Source organism: Trachypithecus francoisi, unplaced genomic scaffold (assembly GCF_009764315.1).
Source record: "Trachypithecus francoisi isolate TF-2019V2 unplaced genomic scaffold, Tfra_2.0 Lachesis_group14, whole genome shotgun sequence".
NCBI classification, from domain to species: Eukaryota; Metazoa; Chordata; class Mammalia; order Primates; family Cercopithecidae; genus Trachypithecus; species Trachypithecus francoisi.
Genome location: NW_022681459.1, coordinates 44,578,785 through 44,592,244, shown reverse-complemented (window position 1 = coordinate 44,592,244; position 13,460 = coordinate 44,578,785). Strand labels below are relative to the sequence as shown.

At 48.8% G+C, this 13,460-nt stretch overlaps 1 protein-coding gene across 5 annotated transcripts in view; it reads right to left on the bottom strand.

Annotated features, from left to right (window-relative positions):
• MYO18B (myosin XVIIIB) overlaps positions 1-13,460 on the bottom strand; it is a 300,037-nt gene that overhangs the window by 246,663 nt on the left and 39,914 nt on the right. For all 5 annotated transcript variants that reach the window (XM_033233057.1, XM_033233058.1, XM_033233055.1 and 2 more), the window contains 2 exons: positions 12,728-12,828; positions 8,875-8,938 (listed from right to left, as the gene is read on the bottom strand). In XM_033233057.1, coding sequence (XP_033088948.1) covers positions 8,875-8,938; positions 12,728-12,828 — 165 coding nt within the window. The remainder of the gene's footprint in view (positions 1-8,874; positions 8,939-12,727; positions 12,829-13,460) is intronic.

Here is a 13,460-nt window from a genome sequence, read left to right as displayed (position 1 = left end):
GAGATGGGTACCTCCGATGGAGATTGCCTGGGAGGGGGCTCAAAGGAGCCTTTGATGGAATGAGGAATGTTCTGTATCTTGATCTGGAGGATAGTTGCTGGTGTGTGTTTAATAATTACTAACATTGGGCCGGGTACGGTGGCTCACGCCTGTAATCCCAACACTTTGTGAGGCCGAGGCAGGCGATCACAAGGTCAGGAGATCGTGACCATCCTGGCTAACACAGTGAAGAAACCTCATCTCTACTAAAAAAAAAAAAAAAAAAAAAAAAAAGGCCGGGCGCGGTGGCTCACGCCTATAATCCCAGCACTTTGGGAGGCCAAGGCAGGCGGATCACAAGGTCAGGAGATCGAGACCACGGTGAAACCCCGTCTCTACTAAAAATACAAAAAATTAGCCAGGCGTGGTGGCGGGTGCCTGTAGTCTCAGCTACTCGGGAGGCTGAGGCAGGAGAATGGCGTGAACCCAGGAGGCGGAGCTTGCAGTGAGCCGAGATCGTGCCACTGCACTCCAGCCTGGTGGACAGAGTGAGACTCCGTCTCAAAAAAAAAAAAAAAAAATTAGCCAGGCGTGGTAGCCGGTGCCTGTAGTCACAGCTACTTGGGAGGCTGAGGCAGGAGAATGGCATGAACCTGGGAGGCAGAGCTTGCAGTGAGCCGAGATCGAGCCACTGCACTCCAGCCTGGGCGACAGAGCCAGACTCCGCCTCAAAAAAAAAAAAAAAAGAGAGAGAGACAAAGACAGAGACAATATAAACATCGAATTGTACACTTAGAATTAGCATACTTCATATACTTTGTGTTTTACCTCAATTTTTAAAAATCAGTGGATAAAAATATTCAAATCATAAGATGCCCAGGGTTTGTCTGAGGTAAAGTGTCAAGGTCAATCAAAGTCTGCAGATAATTTAGTAAAAGAAAATAAAATCCAAAATGTTCTCTCTCCATTCAACCAGGCTGAGTTTAGAGCGCCCAGGAGATTCCTACATTCAGAGAGAGGCCAGGTTTGGATTTGGAGTCAGACGCAGCTAGACGCCCTCTAGACTCTGCACCCCCAACCGTGCAACTCTGCAAAAGTCCCTTGCCCATGCGTGGAGGCTCAGTTTCCACTTCTTCAAAGAGGAAGTAAGGCCAGGTGTGGTGGCTCATGCTTATCATCCTAGTGCTTTGAGAGGCCAGGGTGGAAGGATCACTTACGTCTAGGAGTTTGAGACCAGCCTGGGCAATGTAGCAAGACCCTTTGTCTATAAAAAATATATAAAAATTATCCAGGTATGGTGACATGTGCTTGTAGCCCCAGCTACTTGGGAGGCTGAGCCAGGAGAATGACTAGAGTCAAGGAGTTCAAGGCTGCAGTGAGCTATAATCACACTGCTGCACTCCATCCTGGATGACAGAACAAGACCCTGTCTCAAACAAAATAAATAAATGACATGGAAATCATATCTTAGCATCCTCCCAGGGCTGCTATGAGGACTAAATGAGTTTATGCATGTAAAGCACCCAGCACAGTGGTCAGCACACAGTGGTACTCAATAAACGGTGGTGTCCACTCACTACTGCCTCTCTCCCTCCAAGGCTTCACCTAGGCTGTTCCACCTTCCAGGGACACCATTCCCCATTGCTGCCTAAGTTGATGCCCCGTACTCTATAACAAGTTAATCAGGTATGACTTTGCTCTCAAAGGGCTCCCAGTCCACTGAAAGGGACAGGTGTGCAAAGAGATGACACACAGAGCACATGCCATGGACTGGGAGACACTGGGCAGGGGTAAAGGAACTGACTGGAAGGATGAGAGGCTTCCTAGAAGGAGTTGGTGATGGAGCAAATCATAAAGGGTAAACAGAACGAGTGAGGCAAAGCAGGTGCCAGGAAGCAAGAGGGGTCTCCAAGTGGAAGGATAGGGGATTGGGGGAACCCAGTGCATTTGGGTGCTAAGAACTCTGCACAGGCTGGTGATGCAGGCCTCTTCTGCAGAGCAAAGGGTCCTGAGGAGCCATGGCTTGTGGCTGGGAGCTGCCCTCTGATGGTGCTCCTGGTGACCTCCCTGGCAGAGGGAACTAGCACCTGGGCGTCCTCCCTGTGGTTACGAGCACAATAGGGGGCATCAGGCAGGCCTGGGCCCAACTCTGATTCATGGGGAGGTGCACCAACCTTCTCTTCCACAGGGCCAGGTGGGCCTCCTCGTTTCTACAACCAACCTGCCCGGGGATTTTCACCCCTCTGCCTCCCGGACCAGGAGCTAACTCAGGGAGGAAAATGCTAAACACTGATTCAATGCATCTCAAAAGGAACATCACGTGGGTGCCTGCACACGTCGGTGAACCTCATGGAGACTGCAGGGAGGGCAGGACAGGTGTCGGTCCACAGCCAGGAGCCGCCCTACCCGTTGCTCAGCATCTCACCAATCCACTTCTTATCTCAGCATCGAGAGTCCGTTTAAGTGGAGAGGAGAGAAGTGTCCATTGAGCACATATTCTGCTGTACTGGGCGCTTTTTCCCCATGAGGCAGGCTGAGTCTCTCCAGCCGACAGAGGAGGAAATGGAGGCTCAGAGAGGTGAAGTTACCTCTGCAAGGCTACGCATTTGGGGAAGGGCACAGTCACTACTACTGAGCCCCCAGTCCTCGGTGTCACCCAAGGGTGTTGCTCTACCCATCCCACAGGTGAAAAACTGAGACTGGCAGAAGGTAAGTGAGCCAAGAGTGCACGTGGACCAGACCTCAGAGCACACTGTCTTCAGCCACCATCTGCATCATAATCTGAGATGACAGTGGGAAGAACGAAAGTACCAAATTTAAAGTCAGGCCGACCTGGATCCCAGTCCTGTCTCCACCACTTAAAAACTGTGCGCCTTTGGGCAAGCAGCTTCACCTCTCTGAGCCTGGCTACTTCTCCTGAAATAAACAGATGTGATCATAATTCCTTATTTAAAGAACCACTGGGAGAATTAAGTAAAAGCAAGCTCCTGGCAGAACCCCTGGCACAAGTGAGTAATTCCTCATCCTTCCATTTGAGCACCATTCCCCCACAGTTGACAACTGGGTCATAAAAAATAAATGTGCCCCCGGCCAAGGCCTGGAATGTGACAGCCAGAAGCAAACCGCGGGGTGGCAAGGATTATTATTATTATTATTATTATTACCACTGCTGCTGGGCACATTTTAAAAAACTTAGGCTAGGTTGCAAAAAAGAAATTATAGAGAAGAAGAAAATAATATGAAAGCTTTGTGATTTCAAATGTATCCTGGTGCTTGGCAGTTCTCAAGTAAGTTCCATTTACAAGCTGAAATGTGGCAGGCAGTGAGGGCACAGTGTGAGGACTAAGGGGAGAAACTGGACGTTACCGGGTACAGGCAGCCCCTGAGGACCTGGCCACTGGGGGTCTCCGCACTTTTACCCTGGGGTCCTTGCTTTGATTGGCCACTCATGTTTACCTTTGCATGAGGTGCTCAGTGTAGCCAGAATGCTGGCCTCCCTGAACCTGTCTAATTCACTCTCAGTCCAGCTCCAGCTCATGGTTGCCTCCTGCAGGCAGCCCTCCCTGATATGCCTCTCCTCCTCCCAGCTTGGCCTCAGCCTATATACACCTCCACTCAGGCACATATCTCTCCAACTTGGAATGATCTGTTGATGTAGACATGGCAGCCCACCACCACCTCCCAAAAGTGAGTCACTTGATGGGTGAGACCCAGTTGAGTTATTTCTGTGTGCCAATACCTGGCATCTAATAAGATCAACAAATATCCATTGACAATGAGCTTCTAGAGACCATCCCCAAATAAGAGCCATTGATGGTGGGGTTAAGTGTGTTCACCCACTGAGCTGGGTCCACAGTACTACTCAGCCCAGATTTGAGGACCCCAGACGGCCCACAATGACTGAGGGATGGGACCCCCAGGCTTTCTAATTCCCTTCTCTGGGTCCTCTGAGATTCCCAGCAACTGCCCCAGCTCCCAGGATCCAAGGAGTGGGTTCAAAGGCAAGACATGAGATCCCCAAAGACCCAGTGAAATGATACTGGGGAGAAAATAAAGTTTAATGAACCAATCTCTGCTGACCACAATAGCAAACGATTTGAAAATTGAAAAGATGTGATTTTAGTTAAGTGGTGGTGAGTTGAGCATGCTCGTCCATTTATTCACTCAACACACATTCATTGAGCACTTGCTGTATGCCTGGCTGAGTGCTAGGCCTTGTCTATTCAGGAGGGATCAAGACAAGTAAGACTCCCACCCTCACGGAACTTAGGGCGGAGGGAAGACAAATCATAAATAAACAGTGTGATCAGAGATGGGAGATTGTTACCAAGGAGACAACAGGAAAGATAACTGGAGACATCTCCTTAGACGGAGGTTTGGGAGTCTGAGATGGTAATGCAAGCTGGACGCCCAAAGATATTTATCACCTTATCACTAAGAACCACAAAAAGGTTTAAAACCATGTAAATGGACAATATTAGGGAAACAACAGTTCAGGGAACCATGTCTTCTAATGTTTGTGAAAGTTTTGTGTGTGTGTGTGTTTTCGTTTTTTTGTTTTGTCTTGTTTTTTTTTTTTTGAGATGGAGTCTCATGCTGTTGCCCAGGCTGGAGTACAGTGGCACAATCTCGGCTCACTGAAACCTCTGCCTCCTGGGTTCAAGCGATGCTCCTGCCTCAGCCTCCTGAGTAGCTGAGATTACAGGCACCTGTCACCATGCCTGGCTAATTTTTGAATTTTTAGTAGAGACAGGGTTTCACCATAATGATCCGGCTGGTCTCGAACTCCTGACCTCAGGTGATCCACCCGCCTCGGGCACCCAAAGTGCTGGGATTACAAGCACGAGCCACCGTGCCCGGTCAGACAGTTGTAATGATATACAGTGTGTTATGAATTATGTAAAATATTTGTAGGAAAAATACTGGAAGAACATCTGCAGGTATAGAACCAGTGGGTTTCTCAGGGTGGTGAAGTGAATGGCCCTTATTTTCTGGTTTGCTTGAGTGTGTGCATGTATTCTGGTTTTTGGTTTTGCCTTTCTGTTTTTTCTGATTTCTCTATAGGAAGTATGTAGTAATTTCGTTTTTTATTTTTTATTTTTTTCTTGGGACAGAATCTCGCTCTGTCACTCAGGCTGGAGTGTAGTGGTGTGATCTCGGCTCACTGCAGCCTCTGCCTCCTGGGTTCCAGAGATTCTCCTGCCTCAGCCTCCCGAGTAGCTGGGACTACAGGCACGTGCCACTACACCCGGCTAATTTTTGTATTTTTAGTACGGACAGGGTTTTACCATGTTGGCCAAGCTGGTCTCGAACTCCTGACCTCAGGTGATCCGCCCACCTCAGCCTCCCAAAGTGCTGGGATTACAGGCGTGAGCCACTGTGCCCGGCCGTAAATTAGTTTAGTTTTTTTTTTTTTTTTTTAAACAGGAGCAGGCCAAGCCCTCCCCATGGGCCATCAAGGCTTTGCCCTCCCCAACTTGCCCAATGCTGCCATCCTTGATGATGAAGGAGGAGGAGGAGGAGGAGGAGGAGGAGGAGGAGGAAGAGGAAGAAGAAGAAAGAAGAAGAAAAAGAAAAAGAAAGAAAGAAGGAAGAAGAAGAAGAGCTGACATTGGACAGCCTTGGGGACTTAGCAGCTCCCATTATTGGGGGGCATATCCTGATCACCAGATTTCCTTAATGAAGCTGTACCTGGCCTACCCAACCCCACTAACTGGCCCAGGCTTGTATCAAAGACCAACGAATTTTCAGACTTTATTTTTCTTCTGAAAGAACAGAGAAAACATTCTCTTGATACCTGCCAGGTAGCAGAGAGAGAACAAAGAAACACCCTACCAGTTCCTGCAAATCAATTGGTCTAAAAAATGCCCCTCAGAAATAAAGAGGAAAAAAAGCAAACCACTTCAAATGCTTCTTTGACACGAAGTCACGCTGTGACCAATGGCTTTATGCAGACTGTTAACAAACAGGTCAGGTTGGGGAAAGCTCGGAGGGCCCCAGCTTGGGCCTTTTTCCTTCTCCAAAACAATAGGAAAATAAAAAACAACTCTTTTGCTGATTCAAATGGATATATTTGGCCAAAGCTCATTAAACGAATGAGAAAAATCACTGCTGAGGTAATTTCTCATCTCTTGCCTTCAAGGTCGAGGTCTGGGCTCCTAATGATCCCAAATCATGGGGGAAAGGGTATGAAAAAAGAACCCACAGCTGAGTCCCCCAAATGAGAGGGTGCCCCCCCCAATACTTGGTTTAGCAAGAATGCCAGCCTGGTTGCATCTGTTAGTCTCATTCTCATTCCAGCTTGTTTCATGTATGAGTTTTGACAATGAAAGAAATTTCATTCTCATTCTCATGGCCAGCTCTTGGTCACCTCTTCCAGGCAGCCTCTCTGATATGCCCCCAACTCTCCAGGCTTGCCCATATAATATTTGGGACATACGTATAAGGTGACAAGTAGATTAGCCCCCAGGGTTCAGACGGGGCAGACACATCACCTCACCCAGTGCAGAAACAGACTCTCCAACAGTGGTTCTCAAAGCAGGGTCCCTGGACCAGCAGCATCAGCATTGCCTGGGAACTTGTGAGAAATACACATTCTCAGGCCTCACCCAGAGCTACTGAATTAGAAACTCTGTGGACAATACTAAGCAATGTGTAAGTGTGTGTGTGTGTGTGTGTGTAAGCGCACACGCGTGCTTAGCAACTTTTTTTCTTTCTTTTTTTTTTTTTTTTTTTGAGATGGAGTCTCGCTCTGTTGCCCAGGCTGGAGTGCAGTGGTGCAATCTCTGCTCACTGCAACCTCCACCTCCTGGGTTCAAGTAATTCTCCTGCCTCAGCCTCCTGAGTAGCTGGAAATACAGGCATGTGCCACCATGCTCAGCTAACTTTTTGTATATATATATATATATATTTTTTTTTTTTTTTTTTTTTTTGAGACACAGTCTCGCTGTCTCCCAGGCTGGAGTGCAGTGGCGCCATCTCGGCTCACTGCAAGCTCCGTCTCCCTGGTTCACACCACTCTCCTGCCTCAGCCTCCGGAGTAGCTGGGACTACAGGCCCCTGCCACCACGCCTGGCTAATTTTTTGTATTTTCAGTAGAGACAGGGGTTTCACCTTGTTAGCCAGGATGGTCTCGATTTCCTGACCTCGTGATCTGCCCGCCTCAGCCTCCCAAAATGCTGGGATTATGGGCGTGAGCCACCACCCCCAGCCTAATTTTTTGTATTTTTAGCAGAGACAGGGTTTCTCTATGTTGGCCAGGCTGGTCTCAGACTCCTGACTTCTGGTGATCTGCCCGCCTTGGCCTCCCAAAATGCTGGGATTACAGGCATGAGCCACCACACCGGCTGAATTTCTTTAATGACCAATGATGTTGAGCATATTTTCCTGTGCGTAGTTGCCATCCATTTACACTTTTTTTGTGCATTCCATCTTTTGCCCATCTTTTTTATTGGGTTGTTTCCTTTAAGAGTTTTGAGAATTACTTCTATATTCTAGATAAAAATCCTTTATCAGCTAAGTGATTTGCAAATATTTCCTCCCAGTCGGTGGCTTGCTTTTGCATAGTAATAGTGTCTTTCAGACAGCAGATGACTTAGGCCAAGCCCTGTTCTAAGCACGTTATACACGTCATTTCATTTCACCCTCACAACAACCCTATGAGGCAGATACTGCTACTATCCTTTTGATAAAGTTAATTTGTTCTCTTATGGACTGGGATTTTGATGTCTCATTTAAGAAATCTTTGCCCAGCTCAGGGTTACAGAGATTTTTCTCATTTTCTTCTAGAAATTCTGTGGTTTGAAGTTTTACAATTAGATCTGTGATTTTTTTGTTAATTTTAGTATATCATGTGAAATACGGATGGGATTTTTTTTTTTTTTTTTGGCACCAGGATATCTAATTATTCTAGCACTATTTGTTTCCCAGACATGTATGTTTGAAAAGAGGCTTTGGAGTGGAAATTAGCTAATTCCCTCCATCTGGTGAACTCCTATTCATCCTTCAAAACCCAGGCCAAATGTTCCCTTGGCTAAGAAGTCTTCCCTGGCAAAGGCCAAGTAGCTCTATCAGCTATCCTGTGGTGCCTGCAGCATTTCATGCAACCTCTGACACATTCTTATCTCACATGATTGCATTAATTTCTGAGTCTGTGTCTCTTGCTAAAGTAAAAATTCATGGATGAGGACCATACTCCTAGCACTCAGCGGAAGCATACACCTAACATAACACAGGCCCAGCATAGGTGGTGGTAAAGGTATTTGGGAGAGAAGGGAGAAAACAATGATTAAAATAATTGAATAATAAAATATCAAACCAGTGAACCATTTGCTTTTTTAAACAATGAAATACCTAATTCTCGGCCCCACTCATAGACTACATTGATCACGAAACCATCTCTGAGTGCACCTACCCAAGTTAACCACCAGTAGTACTGACAAAGAGCACCCTATTGATTGATTGACGCCAAGCCCTGTTCCAAGCATGTTATACACATCATTTCATTTCACCCCCACAACAGCCCTATGAGGCAGATACTGCTACTATCACTATTGTACTGAAGAAGAGACAGACCTCCCGGGAGGTTAAGGTCCATGCCTGAGGTTCACCTACTTAATAAGTATCAGAGCTGGGGCTTGAACTAGACTGATTCCAGCGCCCTAATCCTACCTCTAACATATACTACATCTGGTTTCCTTTATTTGTCTGAGTCTCCTTTACCCAACAAGCCCAGACCCTACAAAGACAGGCCCTGACTCTTCCACATGACCAACCCTTGCCAACTGTGAACCCCAGTACCAAAGGAGACAAGTTGCACGGCGACTCCTCATCACCCTCCCATCTGGCCCCAGGGACACGGACTCACATCCCACCCCTGAGGGACCTCCTCCTTACCTTGGACCACACGCCCATGCCAAAGGAGCTGCTATCTGCCATCTGGTGCAGGTTCAGCTCCGTCCTGGAAGCACAGAAGGAACCAGGAGTCAGTGGGCTGTTCACACCAGGCCTGGCAGGGCAGGTGGTCGTCACAGTGTGTGTGGCTCCATGCAACTACCCAGACACCCCAGGGACTGTCCCTGGCCTTGGCCCCACTAACTCTGCCCTGGGACTTCTTCGATCTCCCAAATATTCCTCACACATAGCCCTCCCTTGGTCCTTCCTAAAAGCCAGGAAATCCCAGGAGAAAGGGTTGTAGAGGAAAATCAGGAGAGCAGGGACTAACTCCAGATCTTCTAATCAGCTGGGGGACCTCACTCAAGGGTAATATTGAAACAGTCAACATGAATGAGCCCTTGCGGCATGTTAAGTTCTAACATGACTCATGACAGCCCCACTCCATCGGTACACTTATTTCCATTTCACCATTGACAAAACAGAGGCACTGAGAGTGGGTACCTGCCCCAGGCCTTCACAGCTAGCAAACATGCAGCCAGAAGCTGAGCTGAGGTCTGCTGGCCCTTCGAGCCCAGACTCCGCGCTATCCTGCCATGTGCGCCTCTCCCGGCCTCAGTCTGCACTTTATGAAGCAACACGATGTTTAAGGTTCCTTCCCATGTTCAACCTGCAGGCTCCCCGAGAGTGAGACCTGCAGATGGGCCACCCACTTTTGCAGGCTTGAGGAATGCAGGCCAAAGGCGGGGTGGGTACGGCTATGCCCCCTGCCCCTTCGAATTACACTCTCTACTCACAAAACCATTGTAGAGCCCAGCCTAGGATCTCCAATCCCCATGCAGGCTCAAATTGGTTCCTGGAAAGGGTGGGGGGTTACTCATCAGTCTCCAGCCAGCTTGTCTGGTTCTGAGGCCTTCAGCATCCTCTCCCTAGATTCTCTACAGACCCCACACCCCTCTCTGCCTCATGACTTGGAAGGACTCTTACCAGCTAGGCTTCAAGTCCAACCCCAGTGCTGCCATGTGGCAGACAAGGTAATTCTCTTCTCTGCAACTCACGTTTTCTTATCTGTAAAATGGGCTCCCTACCTCTTCTTGCCTCCCAGGATTAAATGAGATATTGTACATAAACTCACATAGCCGGGCTGGCACGGAGTAAGAGCTCTGTTTTCCTGACACTCTCTTCCATTCACTGGAAATTCAATCTGACAAATAATTAAGAAGCATCTACCTGGTGCCAAGTCCTGTGCGAGGTACTGGGAAGGCAGAAAGAAGGGCAACAGGGCCCCTGATTCGAAGACCTCCCAGTCCATCTGGTGAGGAAGGGAGACCTGCACTGGCAGGTTTTTGAATCGGAAGCACACGCCAGGCACCAAAATGGTAGAAAGGAGAGACCAAGGAGCAAGAATCAGGCAGTGCTCCTCTAAAAAAGGGATTTGGAGTAGAGTTGTGAAGGATGACTAGGAGTTTGCCACATGAGTGCATGGGAGAAAGGACATTTGGGCAAGTGGAAACCTGATTTTGACCTTTGGAAGCTTCCATGTCGGTGAGGGACCAAGTTGGCAGCAGCAGAGGTAGAGAAAGGGAAGTAACTGGGGGATTAACAAGGGACCTTCAGAATGACAATGACTCCCTGAGGGGGCTGAGTTGCTCCAAGCACTTTACTCTCTTGGGATTCCTGAAACTCATCTAGGCAGCCCTTTCCTCTCAGAGGCAGCTTTGGCCCAGTTCCTAAGGATGCCAAACTCAATAAGGATGCCACCAGCATGGAGGGCCCCGGGCCTGGGCCTGGCTTGGAGTGGAGGTCGGGCATCCTCTGCTAGCCGCAGGTGAGCCTCATCCTTCCTGGGTCCACCCCAGCGTAAGCCTCCAAATCCCCCTCTCCAGCAGGCAATGCTTCTATCCCCAGCATCAAGCCCCACCCATGGGGTACAGAAGAGAGAGCCCCAGTGTGGGGCTCCAGGGCTGGAACAGGGGTGATGTGTGTGTCCTGCAGTGTTCTGAGAGGTGAGAAAAGGGAGGTCCCAAGAGGTGAGGCCATGGGGCTGAAAGTGGGGCTCAAACTCCTATGTTCAGGGTCCACCTACCTATTCCTTCCCGCATCACACTGTTACTATGCACTGCACATGGCGCCTGCTGCCTTGACATGTGATCTCATTTAAATGCCTACGGGGTTGGCACTAGTAGGAACCCATTTTACAGAAGGAGAAATCAAGGCTCAGAGAAGTCCGTGTGGGGCAAAGCCAGGATCAAACCCATGTCCCTCTGAATCCAAAGTCATTTCTTTGGATGACCTGATCAGGGCCTGGTCAGGGTCTGTCGGGGGTATCAAGGCAGATCAAATCCTCCAAAAACAAAAAACACACACAAAGCAGTCGCTATGTCCAGGCACTATTTTAAGAAGTATTGTTGGCCGGGCACGGTGGCTCACGCCTGTAATCCCAGCACTTTGGGAGGCCGAGGTGGGTAGATCACGAGGTCAGGAGATTGAGACCATCCTGGCTAACAAGGTGAAACCCCATCTCTACTAAAAATACAAAAAATTAGCTGGGTGTGGTGGCGGGCACCTGTAGTCCCAGCTACTCAGGAGGCTGAGGCAGGAGAATGGTGTGAACCCGGGAGGCGGAGCTCGCAGTGAGCCGAGGTCGCACCACTGCACTCCAGCCTGGGTGACAGAGTGAGACTCCGTCTCAACAAAAAACAAACCAAAAAAAGAAGTATTGTCTGCCTGTTCATATTTTAACCCTCACCACAACACTGTGATATAGTCACATCTATTTTGGTAGATAAGGAAAGTCAGGCTCAGAGAGGTGAACTCATTAGCTCAAGGTCACACAGCCAACAAGTGGAAAAGCCAACATACAAATCCACACAGCCTTGTCCTCAAGTTTGTGGTCCTTGTCACTCTGCTATACAACCCTACTCCAAGTTCTCCTACAGATTCCCAAGACCTTCTAGAAGTTTCCCTGCTGCTCAGTTACTATCACTCTGAAAAGTGGGAGTTCCTTCTCTTCTCTGCCTTCTCTCTGCAGGTTACAGCTGTCCCTCCAGCCTTAGCCAGGACACACAGGACAGGTTGAGGCTGCCCTTCAGATGGGGAGGGAAGGCTGGGGAACAAACAGTGATGAGGTTAGAGCACAGTAACCACAAATTATCACCCCTCTTGTGGGAAAGCCCAATTTTTCCTCTCCCTGGAGCTTCACTAAGACCATGCCCATCCATCCAACAGAGGAGGAAACCAAGGCTCTGGGAGAGGAAGCCACATAAGTCACATGCTTAATGATGCCCTGTAGATTTGGGGAAGGGCAGAGATGGCTTTTTAGGCCACCTCCTCCAGGAAGCCCTCCAAGATGAGACTTGCCTGACTACCCAGCTCACTGCCCCACTCAGTGGCAGGTCTGTCCCGAGGAACCTCATGTAGGCATCCCCTACTATACACCCAAAACTCCCACAAAAGTTTAGAAACTTCTGGAAGATGTGGGGGTCTGCCGTCCCTCTCCCTCTTCCCACACCGCTGCCAGGACCAGTATTGACATGCCACTATCACAGCAGACAGCCTTGACTCCCAGCATGTAAAAAGAGCTGAACGTAAATTATCTCAGTCCTATAAGGTCTAAGAAAGGTGTTGTTTCCACATTACAAAGGAAGAAACCGAGGCTCAGGGTGGATGACATGTGACCAAAGTCACCCAGCCCATGAGCTGTGTGTACCCAGGCAGCTGGAATCGGAGGCCATGTTCCTAATCCCTGGGTCCCATGGCCTCTCAGTACTGGGCAGAAGCTAAGGCTGGGCCCCCAAAGAACAGGTGCCCTTTGTTGCACTGCTCTCCGCTGTCTCCACCTGCCCCAAGTGCTCACCTGAGATCCAAGTCCAATCCAGCCAGCATCTGGGAGAAAACCTGGAAGTTACTTTCCCCTTCCAGCTGCCGTGCCACACGGCTCTTCTCCAAAAGCATTGTCTGCAGGGAGAGAAGAGGGGCACCCAGTCAGCGCTTTGGGTACATCTGCACATGCCTGATGCCCAGCTACCCAGGATGCCCCACTCTGATCCACTCCTTTTTTTTTTTGAGATGGAATCTCGCTCTGTTGCCCAGGCTGGAGTACAGTGATGTGATCTCGGCTCACTGAAAGCTCTGCCTCCTGGGTTCATGCCATTCTCCTGCCTCAGCTTCCCAAGTAGCTGGGACCACAGGTGCCCACCACCACGACCAGCTAATTTTTTTGTATTTTTAGTAGAGACGGGGTTTCACCGTGTTAGCCAGGATGGTCTTGATCTCCTGAACTCGTGATCCGCCCATCTCAGCCTCCCAAAGTGCTGGGATTACAGGCGTGAGCCACCACGCCCAGTCTCTGATCCACTCTTTGAGTCAACATCTCAGGTCCAAATTTTGCTGGCAACCTCCATATCAGAACTTCTCATCCTTTATCTCACTAATTCAGAGTCCACCTAGGAAATTAACTAATGCAATAGATTCATTCCAATTAAGGTATCAAAGGTAGTAACAATCAAATGAGGCTACCTTCCAACATATTCCCTTTTTAATAGAAGCCTTTAATACCTTAACCCAAATAGTGATTAAGGATAGGATTT